Genomic DNA, 21,799 nt, shown 5'->3' with positions numbered 1-21,799 from the left:
TTCTTTTTTTGTCAGATTTTTATTTTTTTTATTCACTATTTTTGTTTTCTCATTTACTACGCAAGTTGTTTTGCATCGTCGCACTTTTCTCGCCATCATCATCGTTTTGTGCCCACTGCTGGGCTTTTCTTTTTTCATGTATAAATTTGTCATGTGTTATGAAAATATAATATACTTATGTACGTTTATGTTAGATGTTTTACAGAATGCTTGGCTCCGTTTTTCCCGTTAGTAACTATGCATTGATTAGCCATTGTCGTGTATTTATGTTCGAGTGAGTGTGTGTGTGTGTGTGGTTGTTTTGTTGTTGTTTTTGTTGGATTATACAAATCAATTGATTAAGTACAAAATATATAGTATACTCGTTTAATGCGTATATAAGTTTTATATATTTATTGATGCACTCTAGTCGAAACCACGCAATCAAACTGAAGACATTCATAAATTCTTTATCGATTTCGCATCGTATTTTTTGTTTTCGTTTTTGGTTTTGTTGTGTTGTCTGTCTTATTAGCTCAATATTAGCACAATTTTCAACAACTTAGCATAAAGACTACTGAAAAACATGAAACGATTTGAGTCATAATTGAAATTGACCATTTGGTAAAATTGACTTTCGAGGGCGGATCCTGGAATCTAAGACTCCAATCAGGCTTGGCAGGATTTTCATGTTAGATACTCCATCCATTAACCCTGATTGACAGCATAAGCCAGGACCTTTTATGTTTGTTTGCTTGTTTGCGTGTGTGTGTGTGTGTGTGTGTGTGTATTTTCGTTGCCATTTATGTACATGAATGTCATATACATAATGCACGTAATTAATAATGTAGAATGTTTTGCATATATCGCATAATAAACGCATTTTTGTCCTTGTGTGTGTATATATTTATAGTTGCATATATCGCTTCGTATATTTATATATTCGATTAGTTTGTTTCGATGCAATTAAATACATAATTAATGTTTGTATCAGTGTATGTGTATGTGTGTGTGTGTGTGTTGTATTTCTAGGTACAGAATTCATTATTTTTCTTATTTTCTTGCTGGCTCACTAAGGTGCTGTGTCTTTTACTAATCGTAAGCTTAAATTTATGTTCGCTCTTTTTGTTTTTTGTTTTTCTTTAATAATACTTTTTGTTGCAACTCTACTTTTCTACAATGCTACAGTTGTGTGAGTGTGTGTGTGTGTGTTGTTGGTGTTTTGTATGTGTGAGTGCTCTAAATACAAGTTAAAATGATTTCTACTCAGTAACTCCTTTTTGTTCAACTATATCTGTTTTGGGGCATGTGTGTGTGTGTGTTATGTATAATCGACCAAAATAGGTTTGTATATCTATCGCAACAATATGCACCTATGCAAAAACATAAGATGAGTTCTCATTAGTTTTCATGGGGTTTTCCATTGGTTTTCGTTGTATAAAGTACATCAATTGGTCTCGTCAAGCAGCACAAAAGTTGCGATAACAATATGCAAAAACAACTCTACCTGTTAATATATCGGTATATAGATAACTAATAATCGTTTATAATCGTTTAATCAATTCATCGTTTGCCAGCTAAATCCAAAAATCCCTACGGCTTTCGTTAATTATAAGTTATTGCTTATCTTTTTTTTTTTTTTTTTTTTTGCTTTGTTTTCTTTTTGTTTTGTTTTTCTCGCTTATTCCCGTGTAAACTAAATTGTTTATATTCTTTAATCTGCTATATATAGTATATATAGTGTATAGTGCCATAATTGTTCGGGGTCTCGCCACGCCTCTCTCTCTTATCGCAATAATATAACGAATTCCAAATATTTACTCATAGATACATGCGATTTAATACTTTTTAGTTACCTTAATGCTCTATTGCTTTCGATTTGCTTTTTTGTTGTTGCTTTGTTAATTGCTTTTGCTTTTGCTTTTGCTTTCGCTTTCGCTTTCGGTTCTCTATGATTATACCATATACAATACAATAGCTGTAAATAAGTTTAGCTTTTCTCCGTTATAATATATATTCAAAGTGTTAAGTCTTTCATTTTTTGTTCTCGCTTGCTTATTCTTCATGTCGGCTTTATATATCTATATATATACTTTTCATGACTTTATTAGTTATGTTCAATTCTTGAATTATTAGTGTTAACGTGCCAAGTCTTTTATACTTTTTTGCTCAATTATTTATACACGTGTGGGGGTGTGTGGGTGTGTGGGTGTGTGTGTGTGGTGTTTTTATGATTTTGATTTGGTAAATAAATAAATCACGCTCAATGCAAACTATGCAAATTATATTTTTTCGAATTAAATGCGTGCAAGGACACCCCCTTTTATTGTTTTCCCTCCCCTTTTCATTTTTTGCAATTTCCGCGAGGGGTGGTTCGGGTAAAGTACCTCCCCCTTTTTTGCCGCCTGCTTTTTTTTATTACATTTCCCTTTGTTCGCGTTCGCCTAACGAGCGCTCGTTAAACTGCATTGACACAAAAAGGACAACACAACACCCAACACAACATTGTGTTGCCATGGGTGTTGCACGTTGCTCAGTTGTTCGTTTGCTCGGCTGTTGGGTGGTTTAGTTGGGGGTGGTGTCAGCAACAGATAATGGAAACAATGGATCATGAACCTAATGCTACAAATACTGAATTCAACAATTGCATTTCGCGTTGCGCTGGTTCCGTTTAAATATATATATCTGTACAGGATAAATGTGAGCGTGTGTAAGTGTGTGAGTCCTAAGCTACTAATGTATCAACTTTAACAATTTCCTTGGGTTTAACAATACCTCATGATCTGGGCTCTGTGTGTGTGTGTGTGCGTGATTTTGGAACAACTGAAGAATATAATTTTGGACTAAAGCTTTTCCAAATATATAGATATAGATATATATGTATATATATAGATGACAGGGGGTATAAGTAGTAGTTTCGAGTTAAGATTTCTTTTACAAATTTTAAAATATGCACCCCCAATTGTTGTTGTTTTGTTTTATAAATCTTTACCGCTACGTTTTATTGCTTTTCGATACACGTTATTTCTATTAAAAGTTTGTGGAGCTCAATTTGATTTCTCGCTTGCTCGTTTTCCTTTGAGCAAAATCAATGAATAGTTCGGAAAATTGTTAGTGTGTATTTGGACTATCACAATATTCGAATTGCTTTGGGTTGTTCGTCGTCTCTTCATATTCGTCAAAAATTACTCAGCAACAAAAGCCAGTCGAAATGGAAATAATAATAACACCGAATTGGTTTATAAATAAAAAACATTGTTTCGCTTGTAAAATGTGTGGTTATTTAATATGTATTGTATATTTGTAACTTTATAATTGCTTCTCTTGTTTTTCATTTCTTTAATGCTTTTTGTTTTGTTTGGTTTTTTTTTTTGGTTTTTTGCTGTTTTGTTTTTTGGTTTTTACAAGTGTGCTTCGATTGCTAATTGTAAGTAGTTCCAACCTTACAGTATTCTTTAAGACTAATAAATCGATTAACTCGTTAGTTAAGTTATTGCTTTACTTTCCATCGTCGCCTCTTCTATACAATTGTTATACAAAATTTTTAAAATTTAATATTATTGCCGGGCTTCAATTCAATTCAACATTCTCATAATGCAAATTTCATAAATATTCATTACATTTCTCATTCGCTTCGTTTCGAATTATAAACGATACATAAATAATAATAGTTTGACTACATGCTAGATAACGCTATATATTATATATAATTAATTGTAGTTGTAATTGAAATAATTGTAATTTGTCTTGCGGTTTGCAGGGGTTCTTAAGTTTTGCTTGTTTTTTGAGTATTTGCTTTGGTACTTTAGCCGATTTAGTCGATTTCGATTCCGATTGCGAATTCGAATTCGATTATTCGATTAATATTATATTCCTTAAAAGTGTTGCCATCTCTCTCGTCCGACGCTCCCTCCTCCGAACAACAGTATAAAAATAATTTCGTGATTATACTTACTAGTTTAACTTACGAGTACATGTCTGAAGACTAACCCTAGCTGTATATAATATATGCTTTGTAAATATTACGCAACTACATACGTATTCTAGATGTATATATCCTCTATATATATATATTTATATATATTCCCAGATACCCGCTTAGAAATACCAACAACTTTGGTTTGGGTCATCTAAACTTGGCTACTAGACTAGGGCTACAAAATGTTCGTTGCACTTCTTTCCCCACTTCCTCTTTGAGATCGGTTGCTGAAGCTGATTTCAGTTGATGGTTATAATGCAGATGTATGTATATATGCTATATCCTAGTATTTACAGATTTGTGCGGCGATTGAGTGTTTCTGTGTGTGTGTGTGTGTGAGCTTGTGTGAGTATGAAGATGAGTGAGTAAACGATTGATTGAATGAATGAATGAATGAATGAATATGAGTTACAGTTACATAATATAGGGCTAAGTAATATCGTACTAGGTCGGTTAAGTGTCGAAAAAGTGCAAAAGTATTATTCACGCATGGACGAAGTGTACTGTTAAATGCTTGAGACTAGATCACACTCGATATATTCGGTTCTGTTCTGCGATTGAGGGGTTCTCTCTTTGCGATCGAATACTGTCAGGGGGAATCCCCGAAATTCTTTGGTCTTATTCGCTGCTTGGCTGTACTCCTAATTGAGCCTCGAACGGAATGCAATGTTTGTGGCTACTAAAAACTGGGAATGGCTTTGGTAATAAGTGAGTTTTGCTGTTAAACAGCGACTAGATGTTCACTTCTAAAGACTAAAATAAATAATGGTTAGGCTACTTCACTGGTAATTGACTGAGAGGAAAAAGCGCCCAATTCGAAAGAAAAAAGGGATTTCGAACCGCCCTCTGTGACTTCTGCAATGCTCTTCTAGCCTTAAATGATTTCGGAGTGAACTAATTGGGGGACTTGACCTATATAAACGTGATCGTGATGCTTTCTACAAAGGGTTAATATGAGGCTTACACAACCAGTTCTCGGGGAGTTACGTTTGGTCCTTGTTGTTTCGGTTTCGATTTGTTAACATTCGCTCCTGAACCGCTCCCACTTGAACCGGTTCGCAAAACCCGACTAAATATTGCTTTGCGTTTCGTTTTTTTGTTGCTTGCTTGTTTGTTTTTGTTTTGTTTTTTTTTTTGATTAATTTGTTAATTTGTATCGTTGTCGTTTTGTTATATCGAATCTAAAAATTGTTGAGTGCTTAAATGTCGCTTTCGTGTGACTTAGTTTAAAATTGCTTAGTGGCTAGCACTCGTAATTACTGCTTATAGATAGGCTGCCCTTAAGTCCTAATTCGTTGTTTGAGAAACATTGCATTTGCTTTTGTATTCGTTGCATTAATTTTAATCACTTCGTCGTCGTCGTCAACGTTGTCGATTAAAGAGATAGAGATAGAGAGTAGAGAGATATTGTTCGAGTAAGAGTTAGGGTTAGCTAGAGGAGAGTGTTCTTCGAGAGTTAGTTTGGAGAGAGTGGGTAGATTAAAACGTTCGTTTGGTTTAGCTACAGTTTATAGTACATACACTCTATATATGCATTTTTAAATATAGTACTCTTATGTGTGTCTTTTTGTTTTCGTTTTCGTTTTGGTAAGTTAGTTAGATAGTTAAGATAGCTGCTAGAATTGCTTAGATTTCTTCAGGTTCTCGGAATGTATGTGGCTATAGCACCTCATACACAAGGCTCTCAGTGTGTTTTGGGGGTGTTTTTTGTGTGTTTTCGTTTTCTGGAATGTGTTTTAGGGTTTTAGGAATGTTCAACTCACTTAAGTTTAAAAGAAGAACCATTTTGAGTTGGTTAACACGGCGGTGTTCTCAAGATCTCTCTAAGGGCTGGAAAGTTTCCTTTGCATACTTTTAGAGGCACCTTTAGAATTGGAGTTTTCAAAGCACTCAAGAGATTTTGAGAACACCACCGCTGAGTATTTTGTTGCTTGGCTGCCTAATGCGAATTTCTACAGTCTCTGTGTTACTCTACTACACTTTGCTCTTGGACGTATTGTGATGTATGTATCTTCTATAAAAACGGCTATCGGTTAACCTAGTTGTATATGGTAACGGTAACTTTAACATTAACGGTAAATTAACTAACCAGCTATGCAGTTACAGCACATCATTCATCTCTTTCTATCGGGAGTGCCACAGAAATCCCCAAAGTTTTGAAACCTCAACCAATCTAGATGCTTTCTTTTTACACTTTGGTCCTTCGAACCGGATCTGGACATCTCCTTGAGCAATTTCAAATCTCTAAGGATTTGTGTGGCACCCCCCATGGATTTTATGCTTACATGGCATAAGTGGCTCCTCCACTGCCCTCGAGTTTAACGCGCTCAAGGAACTCGTGTGGCGGTGACGAGGCCATACTGGCCCCACTCTCACTGTTGCTATCGTGCATGGACAGCGACATGGACATCATTAGCTCCTCCTCGTCCTTCAGGCAAGCCGATTCCAGATGCTTGTTGAGGTATGACTTCAAAGCGAAGGTCTTGTGGCACCGCTTGCACTCGAAGTTCTTGTCCACCGAATGGGTTTGCATGTGAGCTCGAAGATTGGAACGATCAGCAAAGGCCTTGCCGCAGTGCGCACATCCATAGGGTTTCTCGCCCGTGTGGGATCTCAGATGACCTTGGAGTAACCAGGGTCTTGAGAAGAGCTTGCCACAGACGCCGCAACTATGGGATAGCTTGTGTGTTAGCAGATGCATGGCCAAAGCTGGCATGGAAACGTAGGCCTTGCCACAGGTGTGGCACTTTTTGGCGGACTGTGAGTCAAGCGAGCGATGGGTTTGCTTGTGGCGCGACAGATTCGAGGAGGTGGCATACTGTTTTCCACACTCAGAGCAGGTGTACTTGGTCTTCTGCTGATCCGGGGTTGGTACTCCGCTGGTGGCAGCTGCAGGATCCGCCACATGCTTGCGCTTCGAGCGACCGTCGCTGACGAAGAAGGCCTCGTAGGTGTAGGCCACCGTTTTTGCCGATGCTCCAGAGGCGCCACCATGCTCTCCATCCTGGAGGCACTCGCCATCCTGATTCGTGTTGGTGGTGTTGCTGTTTTCGTTCTGCACCTGACTGCTGCTGCTGCTCGCATTGCTGCTGGGACTGCTGGGCATGTGATTGCTGCTCGCACTCGAGGCATTGCTCGCGGGGCGTTGCTCATTTACCACGCTGGCCGCTGCAGCCAGTTCGGCAATCGATGACGTGCTGCGCAGATGCGCATGCGCCTCGAGAGTTGGCAAGTGGGTGTGGTGTGCCTGCTGCTGCTGTTGCTGCTGCAGTGGCAAGTAATGATGTTGTTGCTGCGGGGCAAGGTGTTGCTGCTGTGTATGATGATGCTGCTGCTGTTGCTGCTGCTGCTGCTGGAGTTGGTGAGGCTGCGTGGGCGGGTGGAAGGCTGTGCTGGCACTCAGATCCAAGATAGCATGTGCCGCATGCAGGTCTTCCTCTGCCGGAATCCTTCTCCGATAGCCATGCGCCGGTTTGTCATCCAGTGAGTACGGTCTGTAGATGTCCTTCTTCTTGGGCGGTAGTGACAGTGTGGCTCCCGTACTGCTGAAGCACTTCCTTTCGCTGGAGGTTTGTCCGCTCGACAGCGGACTGTAACGATCTCCGGCTCCACTGGGCGAACAAGAGGGTGATGATGTAGTGGAGGAGGGTGGCGTTTGGTATGCCGCCAAGTGCTGATCCCCATTTCCGTTACCGGATGATCTGGCTGCCACCAGGGCTGTGGCCGCGGCACGGATCACGGTTATCTCGCTCTCCATGCGGGGCAGGTACGCGGTATAGTGCAGCGGCGACAGTTCGCGGGTGTAGCCTGTAAAGGATACAAAAAAAAAAAAAGGAAATCATGGGTTAAGTATTGTTTAACGGTTTGGGGGTTAAATATACAGAATAAATAAAAGCATCAGCTAAAAAGGCTTAGCTTTCAAAACTATTAGTTTTTATCAGACAGCCTAGAAGTATGCTATAGTTTAAAAGCATAAAATATCCCGATTAAGAAAGAAAAACAAGTTGTATACCTCAGTCTTATTTCTTTTAACGTCAAAAGAATATTAAACAATATTCAGTAATACGTATTTGTTTCGGTTAATTTTTTACTTGAGAACCTTTTTAAAAACTTGGAAATTATAAAAACTTCTTTTTCCTGTTCTTTACAAGCTGCCAAAACATTTATCCTTTGTCCTTCCTAAGATTTTTTTCTCCTAGAGAAGTTTAAACAATAGCGTATAAGTTGAAGGACTGCCACATGGTTCCACTTTATGATTCCCCCGAGTTTAATTCCTATAATCCAAGGGCAAACTTTGAAAGGTCAACTTAAATATCACAGGACCACGCCTGAAGTTGTGCTAAGATAACTATTTTCTATGTACTTGGAAAAACTATGTTTTCTCAAAGCATTTCCATAGAAAACTTTGTCTGGCAATTGAACTATTTGAAAGCTAATCTTTATATTTCAACTCGTTTCAAAGTAAAGCACTTAAAAGCAAAGGCTTTTTCCAAAAAAAGATAGTGTGGTATTAAAATTTTAAAGTCTTTTGCTAAAGAGTGAACGTCGAAACCGTAAAACCTTTTATTTAAGGATTCCTATGAGGGGAAGCTATTTTAATTCAACGTCTAGCTAATTCTAATTTGTAATTCCTAGTAAATAATTAATTTTGCAATTGTACGTAAAAAGCTTTGACAGGCACATATTCAAACAGGACGAAGGACCCGGGCAGGGCAAACGGTTTAATTTTGCCATTTGCCATTGTTTTCACGCCGAAGGGAAGCCAAGTTGGCAGTCGGCGAGGGTCTGCGGCCCGCTGGCCGGAATCGCAAACAATATTGAGTGACAACAAAGGCAATTAAATTGATTCGGAATTGTTTCGCAATCGCACAATGGCCACATCAATGACAGCGATTACGTGCGCCTCCCCCTGTTTATTTCTCCCTCAGTATTTTCCGATTTTCCGACTTTCCCGGGGGCGAACTTACCGTTGTAAACATTGCCGGCCACTCGCGTCGCCGCCTCCGGGGAATGGGGCGGCGGACTTGGTGCCGTTGTGCCCGCCGTGGGTGAACTGGGACCCCAACACTTTGACGTCGTCGTCGTTGTTGTCGTTGCCTCCATGTTGCTGCTGTGCGATGTTGCTGCTTCTGTTGATGTTGCTGCTGCTGCTGCTCCTGCTGCATCTGCTGTTGTGCGTTGTTTCTCCAACTTGATCAGGAATTTATCGCCCACCACATCAATCTCCTCATCCTCATCCAGGGTAGAGCGTCTGGACTTTAGATGAAGTTCTTCCAGATCTCTAGAGGAGTTGGTGGCGTTCTGATGCTGCTGCTGCTGCTGGTTGGTATTATCCTCCGTCCGATCCAGCCAGGGATAGGCCTTCCACTTCTTGGCTATCAGGCAGCGCGGCATTTTCTGGGTTCTTTGAGGTTAGAGCTTTGGATTTTTTGGCTAGGAGCCTGAGGATCCAGTTAAAGATCTTAGAGGGCTAAGTGCTGAAGCTAGTGTCGAGTTTCGAGCGAGCAAAGACCGTCTCAGGGGGTATTATTTGTGGCAAAAGCGGAAAGGAAACGTTGCTGTTGTTATCTCGCATGTGAAAATATATATCGGAATATATATATATATATATATTGTATATAGAGTTTGGCTCGCCGAAAGATCTCTTAAAGATTTAGTCGTACAGCTTGTTGAGTTTAGTGGCCTGGCATTTCAGTGTGTGTTGTTGGCTGAGGGTGTGTGTGTGTGGTGTGTTTTTGTTAAATATTCTTAATAATTTGCATTTTATTGTAAATTGGTTTGCTTTTTTTAGTTAGGATTCCTCGGGTTTCACAGCCACTTCACACATTTCGGCGCTTGATTCGTTGTCAGACCCGTATCCGTCATTTGGGCTGGAGTTTCGTCTGGCTCTCTTTTTGCCTTCCTTACGGTTTTTCTTTTTTGGGTTGTATTCTTTTTTTTTGGGCCGGAGTTTTTGCGTTTTTGGCCAGGGCCACCGATTTTTGGTCAGTTCCCCCCGGTTAGCTCCCCTCGCTCCACGGCACACACACGGACACGTTCGCGTTCAGTTGGCTGGCTGCGTGTGGCTTATCGATTTTTACATTTACATTTGCGTTTACGTTTACGTTTGTTTTTAACACGGAATTGGACTCAAAACATAACGAGGGGGACTTTTCTTTTTTGGGGTATCCTTTTTTGTCGGCTGGCGATTTTCTCCTTTTTCTTTTTCTTTTTTTGGGAAAACAAAACTTGTTCGATGGTCGAGTCGAAAACAAAATGTTTTGCTTTTTTGGTAGTTTCAGTTTAAAAACGGAAAGTTGACAGAGTTGTAGTGGTAAAGTTGTAGTTTTTTGTTTCGAGAAAGTTAAGTTAAGGTTGACGCGAGTTGAGAATAGTTGAGTTGTTATTATTGTTGTTGTTGTTGGTAGTGAAAAAATTGATTTAGGAGAAAATATAATATTATATAAGATAGAGAAGAAATGCGAACGAACCGAACGTAAGCAACTCTTGAATGCTTATGAGAGTCGAACGGGCCGAGAGCCTGCTTATAAGGGTGTACCACCCTCAGAAGAACGATTGGAAACCGAAACCGAATTCGTATTGCAAACGAAACCAGCCGAAGGGAAGAGCGAGAGCATCCGAGAGAGCGGAACGCCTGAGAGCGGCACAGCCCCTAAAATCCAACCCCCAGAAAGGAAGCATAGCTGTTGCTATTGCTGTTGCTTGTCCTGGGGGCAACTACACACGTTGGAATATTTTTAACATTAGTTAATATAATATTAGAACTATAGAAAAAGGACAAGAAATTTCAATAAATATAAAGGGTTGTGTCTAAATTTAAGTTAACCCCTAAACACCCCTTAAACAGAGAGTTTCCCTAAAAATTTTTATAAAATCGCATAGTGTAGAACGTTCCTAGAGGACAGGCAACAATCAGGAAGTGTTTCATTCTCAGCACATTCCTCGCTGTTGCTTTCTCCCAATTGCAAAATTGTTGCGCCTCTCTCTCTCCATTTCTCCATCTCTCCCACTCTGTCTCTTTCTTTTCGGGAGGGGAACCCCAGCCATACCTGAGAATTGGCTCATGGCTCTTTGGCCCTTTTGGAACTTTTTCGGCTCGGGGCCCGCGGCTCTTGGCTCTTGGCTCTTGGCCGCTTCAGGCTCCCATTCACAGGGTGGATTTTTCGCCCAGAATGTGGCAGTTGTGCCGAGTTAATTGCTGTTGCATTGCATTTGTTGCTTGGCTCTGATTTTGAACAAATTGCCAGCGACGGGTTGGAACATCGGGGGGTGTACATCTCTCTACATACAAATATATATATATATATATGTATGTTTAAAAATGTAGTAGAGGGATGCAACAGTCGCTGGTCCTTGGCACTAACTCAGTTAGTACAAGATAAACAGCACAAACTAACTTCTGTCCACCGCACCCCACTCCCCAGACATCTCTCTTCACTGGCCATGAATAAGTGGTTTACTTTCCAGATCACAGAGGTCGGATATGAGTGCGGCAACTCAAATCGTTGGATGATTAATTGCAGCTCCTGCCGAGTTGGTTTTGATTGACAGCTGGATGTGTCATATGCCACACTTCCAGGATGAAATGAACTCGATTTTGGGCAGGATAACTAGGGTTTTTTGCAGCTGACAAAAGGGGTCCTGCCAAAACATTTCTATTTGTAAATATGATCCTTTCTGTTTCCGTTTAAGTTTGAAAGAAATAGATATTATTATTTCAATGGCAATCATTTGTACTTTATTTTAGTTACTATAACATTGTGAAATATTAAGTAGCAGTCTGAAAAAATATCTATAAAACATACTGTTCTATACTTCTCCTACTAAGCTAACTAGCTAAGAAATCTCTTCAGATTTTCCTTCAACAATCTGTTGAAAATGACCCGCTATAAAGTCTTTACAGCATCTTGAAAAGTATCTCAGATACATATATACAATCTGTTGGCATTCCCAGTCAGTGCAACACACAGAAAACTAATTAATTAAAGTGGAGCTTCGGTTAGCTGAACGGGGAGCTAGGGCTTTGCATAATCAGACACTTAAATTACAAAGTTCTTAACCTTTTAATTAGCCAGCGACAACAGACAATTTGTCTGCCTCAGACGAGCTTAGCGTCGCTTCTGCAGCCGTTGCAGTCCTTTAAAAATTATACTTTTCATTGGAATTTTCATTCGGCTTACTATGGTATCCGCCCTGGGGTCCTTTGTTCAGCCCACTTCCTGCTCCCTTTCCCTCCCCAACACATCGAAACTCGAAACAGATGTAACCGTTTTTTTGTTGTATGGTTTCTTTGCTTAAACTATTTTTTGAAATTTTTTAAGGAAAACCAAGAAGTGCCCAGCGATCTATGTATCTGTCCATCCATCTCGCGGAGTGACAGGCCATAAGGACCTCTTCGGGCATTCCTCGAAAATGAGCGGCGGTATGTAAATATTAATGCCAAAGTAACGTATAGACCATCTGTGGAATTCGGCTGCACTAATTATAAGTAAAAAATTGGGCTTGCCCTACGCCCGGCACCTCAGAAGAAGCCCTAAATATGCCCCTTTCAACCCCACCCAGGTTGCACTGAAAGAAAAGTGTTGTATATTGTAAGGGGTGTTATTTCGGATAAGATACTTTCTTACAGGTTCTTATTTCATATGATAATAATGGACATTTCTCCCTGTGCATGTCCTTCTGTTAGTAAGAAAACCACTCGCCTGGCACACGACTCCTTGCAAATGGTAATCTGCTTTTCCAGCCAAGCGACTTGAAGGCGATTCCAAAACAAGATGCGCTTTATGCGGCCCACGATGAAATTGTTGCGCTTCGTTAGTTGCACTCTCCGCCTCCTTGAGGAATTTGGTCGAGCCCCCTGACTAGACAGGACCTCGATCGCCGCTGGCCACGCGCACACTCCACACACCCTCTACGAAAATATATTCCAAACTCGATCCCGGAAGGTGGACTGCAGATGGTGAGGCACTGAGGCGATTCAAGCTCTACTCTATGGCCATATGGCTTTGGCTTTGGCTAGCGAATCGGAACTTGGGCCACGCGTCACGACAGGAAAATGTAGAATAGTTTAGAGTTGCAGAGGAAAAGCGGCTATGGCCACCGAAAATTATGCAGCCGGCAGAGGCGAACGACGACGGCGACGGGCGGAATGGGGCGCGCTCACCTGGAACAAGGACAATATGGTTAATGCAGCGACAGCCTTTCCTGTTCCGTGTTTTACGAGCGGTTCAGTGCGGTGTGCTAAGTTTGCTGCTATTAGTTTTTGTTTATTCCTTGTTTTATACCCTGCGAGGCGAGAGTATTTCAAATGGGCTTAAAGGCTTGTCAGGGGTGGTAGTTCTGACACATTTTTGGAAAATACTATAAAGGGTCTAAGAGGACAAGTACTTGATCGGCACTATCTAGATTCTGGGTTATAATTATATCTGAATGACTCTTGTCTAGGACCCTTTTCTCTTTCATAGGTTATTATTCCAAATGATTTTGGCTGCAGTAATTAGTAGAAGGTCATAAACCAATAGTTATTTAACAATTAAGCAATAAAAAGTCATAAAATATAGTGTAGAATGATTAATAAAATGCATTCCTCTTAAGGTCTTAAGATTTATATCCGAAAAACCAAATCAAGCAGGGTATTCCCTTAGTCCACCCTTTAAACTTTCTTAAAATTTGTTAGTTTATTTAGTTTTGAGTGGGGGTGTATGTCCGAGAGTACGAAAGGTGCACCGCAGCCCAGTTGCGGGGATTCAGTTGAGCGCGTTTGCGAGCGTGCAAAAAGCAGCAGGAGCAGCAAGGACCAGCAGCCCGGAGCAGGAGCAGGAGCAGGAAATGCTCTACAAGTGCTGCAGCTGGGCCAGCTGTTTTGGGTGTTTTCCCCTTTTTTGTTGATTTCTTTATTTTTTTTTTTTTGGGTGGATTGTAGCTGCCGATGGGTGGGTATTTCGCCCAACTCTTGGCCCAATCTAAAATGCACACCCCACTGGCTGCAGTCGCCATTCGGCTTGTCAGCTTGCCAAGGGCTATTTGGCGTTGCCTAGCGAGTTGCCCCGAAACTTTGGCTATAACCAACCGCCCCCAACCCTCCAGTCCTCCAATCCTACAACCCTATATATGTTTGTTCCTACATATATCCCCTCTATATGGATATATATCGCTTTTCCTCTCTCTCTCTCTCTCTCTGTCTTACTCGCTCTGGCTGTGAAGTGTGACGCTCGCGTGGCACGGAAGTGACGTCGACGGCAGCTGTAGCCGAACTATAACCAGAAACTGTTGATCCTTTCCTCTTTCCTCATGCCTCTCTTGCCACTCCTTCCACTTTCCACAACTTCGACTGGGCACCCAGAGCAAGCCAAGGGCCAAAAGGGAAAAGCAAGCCAAAGGCAGCGCTACGGAGGTAAAAATTCACAAAGGTACAGAGCCCAAGGGAGCCAGGTGTCTGGCATGCTCATTCCGTTTTCCATTCAATGATGTATTAAAGTGGAAACAGCACGAGAGTACCAGACTGAGTCTGGGTCTGATTCTGAATTGTATATTGTGGATTATGCTCTTTAGGAAAGGATATGCAAATTTAAGAGAAAGTTTATTTAAGTTAGAAATTAAAACCTTCTCTTTAAAATGTATCTGCCAATCGAGGCTTAAAAACGCTCATTTAACCAATGTGTGAACTTCGCATTATTTGATTTCCGTTATCCCTTCCAGGGAAGCCTTTATTGCCCATTGATTCGCTGGCATATGTTCAGCTAGAATGCCGGATAAAACCCAAAGTATTTCCAATAGCCGATACAATAAGGAACTGAAACAATCGAGGTGTATGTAAAGCGGTGAAGCCGAGCAACATGTAATTTGTAAAGCTTCCTTTGATTAGGATTCCGTGCCCTTTGTCGCCGTATGACTCGTGTAGTTTATGGCACCATAAACCAATCAGTTGCCCCGACAAAGAGTATTCACGCTTCGATGGCTCCGCAATTGACTTCTCTTTCATCTTTATTGTATTCGCGATGTCTGTGTCCGGGAGTCTGGAAGTTTTCGGTTTGAGTTTGAGTTTGGGTTTGGGTTTGGGTTTGAGTCTGGGTTTTCGGGATTCAACATTCAGCATTCGGCATTTCGGTATATATATCCTTTTGCGTCCCGGCGCTGTCGAGTTTTTCCCAAATGCTATTTATTCCTGTTCCTGCTGTAATTTCATTGTTACTCCTTTTTGAATGGCTGTGTGCAACAACCACCACCCCATCGTCATGATCATCATCATCATCATTTGAGCAACACGGCACCATCGCTGCCACTTCCACTTCCACTTCCACCACCTCTTTGTACCACCACCCTGCACCACCCAGCCACCACCCAATTTTTTGGCATTTGGCGTCTGCATAGAAACAGCAAACAGGTAAAAAAAAAAAAACAAGAAAAACACAAAAACAAGAAGAGAACAATAACAGCGAGGGGAAGTTAAATAAAGGCGAGTTTACGTCATCGCCCGAAATTGCACTTTGCCCAGTTTTGATGGGCCAACTTATTAGCATATCCGGCAACAGGATATGAAGGATATGGAGGATATGCTGGATACTTGCGGGGCTTCCCCAAAACTGGACGCGCGTGTGTCCAGTTCATTTCAGAATCCAGTTACCATTCCGGTAATTCGAAACTTTGTATTTTTAATTACATTTGTTTCGGACTTTCGGACGAATCGGGTCGGGTGTTGAGATAGGGACAGGGATTGTGTGGGTAGGGGGAAATCTCACTGGGCTCGTTATATAGGGATACGTATAAGGAGGGATAGGGATTCTCTGCTGCTCTCCTTCCACCAAAATTGGCAGCTGTTGCAGTCGGACAACAAAAGCGAATGAAACCCACAAATCGTTAGACGCGTCCCGGAGTTCAAAGACCTCTCTCCTCATGAGTGTGGAAATCGAAGGGAAATGGAAGGGGCAGGGCACGAACCCTAGCCCGAAAGTTGAGGTGCGGTCCAGGTAGCGAATGCCAGGCCAAATAAAATAAAAAGGACAAGGACTCGCCCAGCGATCTGCAGACGGGGCATCAGCCGATGATCTACATAAACACACACTGAGCAAAATCGATATTTAGGGGATAAGAAGTTGGATTTAACAAAATGGATCATAAACTCAGATGCTAGAAGCTAGAAGAAGGATAATACTTATTCATAAGCTAATCAAGGTTTCTAAAAAGAAGTAAAGGACAAGAGAAAGCCTTACTTTCTTGAAATTGTATATTAAGCATGGAACCCTTTACCATCAAATGTACTTTTTATAACGGCTAAAAGAGTTAAAAATCCTAGAAACTAGTTTTCTCGCAGTGCCAAAACTGCATTCAGCATGATAATGATGATTGTTGATGGCAGGACGAAAAACCCCTGTAAAAAACAGCCCAAGGGCAAGCTGAACCCCGACCGCTTTTCATTCGCCTTTCAACAATTTTCCGACAGCTGTCCACATTGGCATTATTTCATTTTCCATTTTCCTCTGCAAGGATGCAACAGCAGCTGATTCCTGATTCCTGACCTCGGTTCTAGTTCTAGGTTCTGGTTTCTACTGCTGCTGCTGCTGCTGCTGCTGCACCCAGATCTTGAATTTCATTTTCGGGACTGCGATAAGAACTCGTTTAGGGAAGGAGACAGGGTTCTGGGTATTGGGATTGGGATTGGGATTGGGACTGGGATCGGGCTTAGGTTAGCGCCCTCTGGCATTTGTTTTGTTTGCCATCCATAAACTAATGGCTTTCAGGATGCAGCCGCTTCGGAAATACTTTGAATATCGCAGAGCCTTCAGTTTTCCTTTGCAGCAGTTGATTCAATTAAAACCCCCGGAGAAGTCAAAACGTCGGAGGGTTAGGCATCAATCAAGGAACCGAGTTGATTCTTCAATTTGTGGGAATTACCGAGCCAACACTCATTCGCACAAAGGAATCCTGCTTTCGGCAAATCAGTGCTGTGTAAATTGGTAATTCCGAGTGTAGGGGAAGCCATGTGAAGATGCACATTACTTGGAGGAGATAGAAATTAAAGCTTAGAATTCTCTACACTGGGATAAAGGGAAGAGGTTTTTCGGTTATATTGAGAAAAGGAAGGAAAATATTTAAGTTCATTCTAAGAAACAGTTTAATATATCCCTTAAATACATAGAAATGTTTTAGGATCTGTTATCTTTTCCCTACACTTATTCCTCTTTAACATGCTTCAAGCTAAGTGAGATGTCCTGCACATCCTGTTAACTTTTTGCCGAGTGCAGCTAAAACAAAGCAAGCAGGATGGCATAGAACAAGTTAAGTTGTTTGTCTGAGGAATCCTGTCTTCTGAAGCATACAACTGTATACTTATATGTTCATATATATATTAATGCCTGTATATGTGTGCGTTTTTGTGTGCATATTGAGTCACTAATCTTAATTACTTGTGCAGCATGCAACAAGAGCACTTAGCGCTGATATCCTGCCAGACTCGTGTTGCCCGAGACATATGCACATACGTGATTATAGTTTCCGATGGCCTTTAGTGCTGCCTTTCAAGATATACGTATACCTTATACTGCGTTCTTCCCCCACTTTTTCATCTTTTTTTTCCCCCCTCTCACTCTCTCTCTCTCTCGCTCATTTCTCTTATTGAAATAAATTCTCAATGAACGCGCCCATTCGATGGGCCTTTCATTTTCATGCGTGCCATTTGCAGCAGCTGGCGTTTTGGTCCTTGCAGCTTGTTGCTGATGGGATGCTGATGTTGTTGTTGCCGCTACTGCTGTTGCTTTTGTTGCTATTTGTGAAACGCTTGCAAATCTGTGGCAGATGCTGCGCCGCACATATATCCGCAGCATATACATTCCCGTATAGTATATCATATTTGGTTTGCGCATTAGCCCGGCCAGCAAGGCTAAGCGACACATGGAGCTCATCCACGTAGATGGATACACTCCGTGCCAAGCAAACACAATGGGGGGCAAGCGAATAGGGCACATTGTATTAAAGTTTCAATGATAAGGAACTAGATTAGATAATCAATAACTGCAGCTGTTTTTTTGAGTTTTTATAGCCCTTACAATAATCCATTTTCGATCCCTTTATTAGGTCTGCTTTCCCAACCAAAATCCTTTACTCTCCACTGCAGATTGAGTCATAATTTTGACCCTGGGTGTAGAATATGTGCTAGGATGCTTGTTTGCCATGTAGATGTTTAGAGGGTTGAGAGTGGGTGAAATGGCAGCCCCATCCTTTATGTTATCCTCCATGTCCTTGTGCTTCAACTCGACAAATATTCAACACGTATTCATTTCCTGCGGACGCTCAGTTGCCAACTGGCAACATTCTGAGCTGCAGGAGTGGGTAGGAATGGGGCACGAAACGGGTGGCGATGACGAAGAAGAAGATGCTGCACAAGTGCAGCCAGGACATGGATACTTGCACTTGATGCCGTTGCCATATAGCTTTAGCTTTAGCTTCAGCCATAGCTGTAGCTGTAGCTGTAGCTGCTGATGAAGTAGCGACAATGCGGCAATGCGTCGCAAACTCACTTTGAGTGCTACTTGGCAGCAAGACAACGACGCCCAGACACTGTCACGAGAATGGCAAAAGGAGTGGGGAGCAGGGAGTAAGGATGCTGGCGATGGAGATGCTGATGCTGATGCAGATGGAGGTAAAAAAGGATACTAAGATTGGTCCTTGGAGGCGGAGGAAATGCCAGCGACGACAGCGTGACACGCAACAGGAGGGCGAAGAACCAAGGACAGCGGTATTTCTCTGGCCAGGATAAAGGAAGCTTTCCTTGAATTGGCGACAGATACGCTAAGGAATCTTTCCGTCTTGGCTGAAAGGCAAGGAAGTGTAAATGCTGCCACCAAGAGATGGATGATTGAATCCATGTGCTGGAATAGCGTTGAATAGTACGACATGCAAATCGAACAAAACGTTTTTGAGGTTGATTTCTCTATAAGTTGTATACCAAGTTGAGTTCTTTTCAAATGTATTAATATACGTAACGATTCGTTTCGAATTTCAGTTGATTTTGAAAAAGGATTTTCTGACAAATTTTCCCATTTTTGATAAGGGGGTTACTATTACTTATTTCTGAAAAAAATGTTCGAAAAATTACGATTCAAGGCTTGAATGCCATTTCATTGGAAATTAAATTACGAGTTTAGAAAGGTATTCCTCTCCATATTTGAACCATTTTTGGCTAAGTTATGGGCATAATACTGTCATTTTTAGAGGGAAATCTAAGAACCAATTTTCGCATTTTCGATAAGGGGTAACATCATCCAAATTTACGAAAAATGGCTAAAAATGTACTTTTTAAACTGTGAATGCAGTTTGGTTGGAATTTCAATTACGAGTCCAACGATATATGACAGTCCATACTCCGTTTGTTTTTGGCTTTATGGTGGGAAGAATTGTGAGAATTTTGGGTAGTTAATCAGACTTATGATTTCTGACAGAAAATGCTCTTTTTTATCGGTGTTATACCTATAACTTAGTCAAAACAAGACGCACAGCTAAGAGAATGACAGTTTTGTGAATCTAACGACCAAAACAAACTTTCCTCATCATTCGTTTGGTGATTTTGGGAATTTTAATTTTTGGCTATTTTTCGAATTTTCTGTAAGGGGTAACATCATAAAAATATGCAAAAATTGGCATCATTTTTACGTTTTAAACTGTGAATGCAGTTTTGTTGGAATTTTAATTACGAGCTTAGCGAGGTATCACATTCAATATTCCGACCATTAGTGGCGAAGTTATGGGAATAATACTGGCATGTTGTGGAGGAAAACTGAGGTAACAAATTTTCACATTTCCGATAATGGGTAATCATCATATTTTTTCCAAAAAATGGCCGAAATTTGACATTTTAAACTGTGAATATAGTTCGCCTAGGAATTAGAAAACAAGCTCAACGATGTATATTTGGTAAATGTTTAGCCTTCTAACCGAAATGCCATTTTAAACCTAGAAGCATGTTTTTTTATTTAACAATCTTTGCTAACTTTTTAACGGTTTTTCAGTTATAAATTAGTAATTAGTGCTGCTAAAGACCGAAGCTAAGAACTTCTTTCTATCAAATTTAAAAACCGTTATATACCTGAGGAATAAAGATATCCCTTTTAAAGGGTCAGCGTCGTAGTTTAATAAAATCTGAAAGAAAAAGTAGTAAAATGATGCGCTTCCTATGTATTGGTTATTTGTATACAACGGTTTTCCTATTGTCTCACGGGGTTTTCTTTCTTCGGTGAAGTAGGGTTTTCTTTTCTTGGAAAACTTCATTGGTGGCTCAGGGCTTCATCTGTTCCTTAAGTTTCCTCTCTATGCCTCCATCTCCTTTCAAAGGGAAGTTCTCCGTGAAGTCTTGATAAATTTCCCTCACGAAACGACCTCATCGCCAGGCAGAGCGAATATGTTGATCCTTTGACGATTGCACAACACTTCCAGCACATGCATTCAGTTCCCAGTTCCCAGTTCGCAGTTCCCATTCCAGGACATGACCCACCTCCAAAGCAACCCATTTCCCTGGCATTATTTCACCCCCCTGGAGGTATCTCGTCAAGTGACCCTCTCGATGGCTGTGGCTGCTACTCGGGTTCCCCAGTTCTCCCAGGATATCTGCCAGGACGTCTGCTACTCCTCCAGGAGGAAGCCGTGAACGCTTAACGCCCGCTCATTCCCTGTGAGAGAGTCACACGTAGCCACGAAATCATTTTTCACCACTTAGTCACGTCGCTTTGACAGCACATCCCTGGGAGGATGGGCTTTGAGTTCGGGTCTGGGTTCGAGATCTAGTGAGATGGGGATGTGTTGGGGTTAGTCTGGTTGCGGGCTAGGGATATATGGTCTCAGTCGCAGCCTCAGCATCCGCTCTTATCTGCGGTTTAGTTGCTTATAATTGGCAGACATGTGAGTAGTAGAAGGGCATGGAATGTGTGGAGGAGAGCTTTCCCAGAGTCCTTTTCCCCGACTCCTCCCACCTCCCTTTGCAAAAAATACCGGATGCGAATGCCTGTCGACTGCTAATAGTTACACTCGCAGGATATCTATATGTCGGTAATTAGCCAACCGTAAGTCGGTACTACTACTACGACTTTCCCACGCGGCGAACATTGCGTGATGTTGCTATTAGTAGTACTCCTACGTAACTTGCTCGGCAATTACATTTGTATTTCTGTCGATCGTTAGTTGGGAGGTGAACTTTCCCGCCACTTTTGGGTGGTGATGGTGGTGGGTAGCTAACAGATGGCATCAATCAAGTGGAAACCACTAAGTATAATGCAGCAATGTTGCCCAAAAGTTGCCGATGCAGTTGGGAAATCTTGTTGCCCCGCAAGCAGTATGTGCCCCTCCCAATGTCCCATATCCTGCACAGGGAAAAACATATTAGGGGACATATTTCAAGTTTAATAATATGTTATACCATACAGCTGTACTGGAGTATAACAGTTTTTGGAATGTAAAATAGGGAGGTGAACCAAAATGGTGATATTTTCTAAGCCATGCAATCGCTATAAATGAACGGCTAACTAGTTGATATAGAATTTTCCTCTTAAAGCTATATCTTCTAAAATCCTTAATACTACTTTTCACAGTGTAACTGGAACCTCCCAACAAGTGCTTGTAGTACGTGTTGTCCTGCTATTTGGTTACCTTGTATGGTTGCACTTCCTTCGCTTTGCTTGTGGCACGAATCAAAGTATTGAATTTCTATATCCGTTTTTTTTTTACATTTTCGTTTCATTTTTGTGTATTGTTCGGGTGAAAGGGGCGTGTTGCTCCGGTGTTGCTGTTGTCGCAGTTGCTGTTGCTGCTGCTGCTGCTGTTGCTGCTGCTTACATAAAGGACAACAGCTCAGCAGGA

At 41.3% G+C, this 21,799-nt stretch overlaps 1 protein-coding gene across 1 annotated transcript; it reads right to left on the bottom strand.

Annotated features, from left to right (window-relative positions):
* LOC108107894 (zinc finger protein rotund) lies at nt 1–10,475 on the bottom strand. The gene is made up of 2 exons (XM_017215692.2): nt 8,926–10,475; nt 1–7,765 (listed from the first exon to the last, which is right to left on the bottom strand). Exons 1-2 carry the CDS (start codon nt 9,350–9,352, stop codon nt 6,240–6,242), a joined length of 1,953 nt encoding a protein of 650 aa, XP_017071181.1. The 5' UTR covers nt 9,353–10,475; the 3' UTR covers nt 1–6,239.
* Nucleotides 10,476–21,799: the final 11,324 nt, after the last annotated feature.

The sequence above is a fragment of the Drosophila eugracilis genome, unplaced genomic scaffold (assembly GCF_018153835.1).
Source record: "Drosophila eugracilis isolate 14026-0451.02 unplaced genomic scaffold, ASM1815383v1 contig_2088, whole genome shotgun sequence".
Lineage (NCBI taxonomy): Eukaryota > Metazoa > Arthropoda > Insecta > Diptera > Drosophilidae > Drosophila > Drosophila eugracilis.
The sequence above is the reverse complement of the archived record's forward strand: the minus strand, read 5'-3'. Positions and strand labels throughout refer to the sequence as shown.

Coding starts and splice junctions, on each gene's coding strand:
- LOC108107894 (XM_017215692.2), bottom strand. CDS start 9,352: ATGCCGCGCTGCCTGATAGCCAAGAAGTGGAAGGCCTATCCCTGGCTG. Junction 7,766..8,925: donor GGCCGGCAATGTTTACAACG/GTAAGTTCGCCC, acceptor TATCCTTTACAG/GCTACACCCGCGAACTGTCG.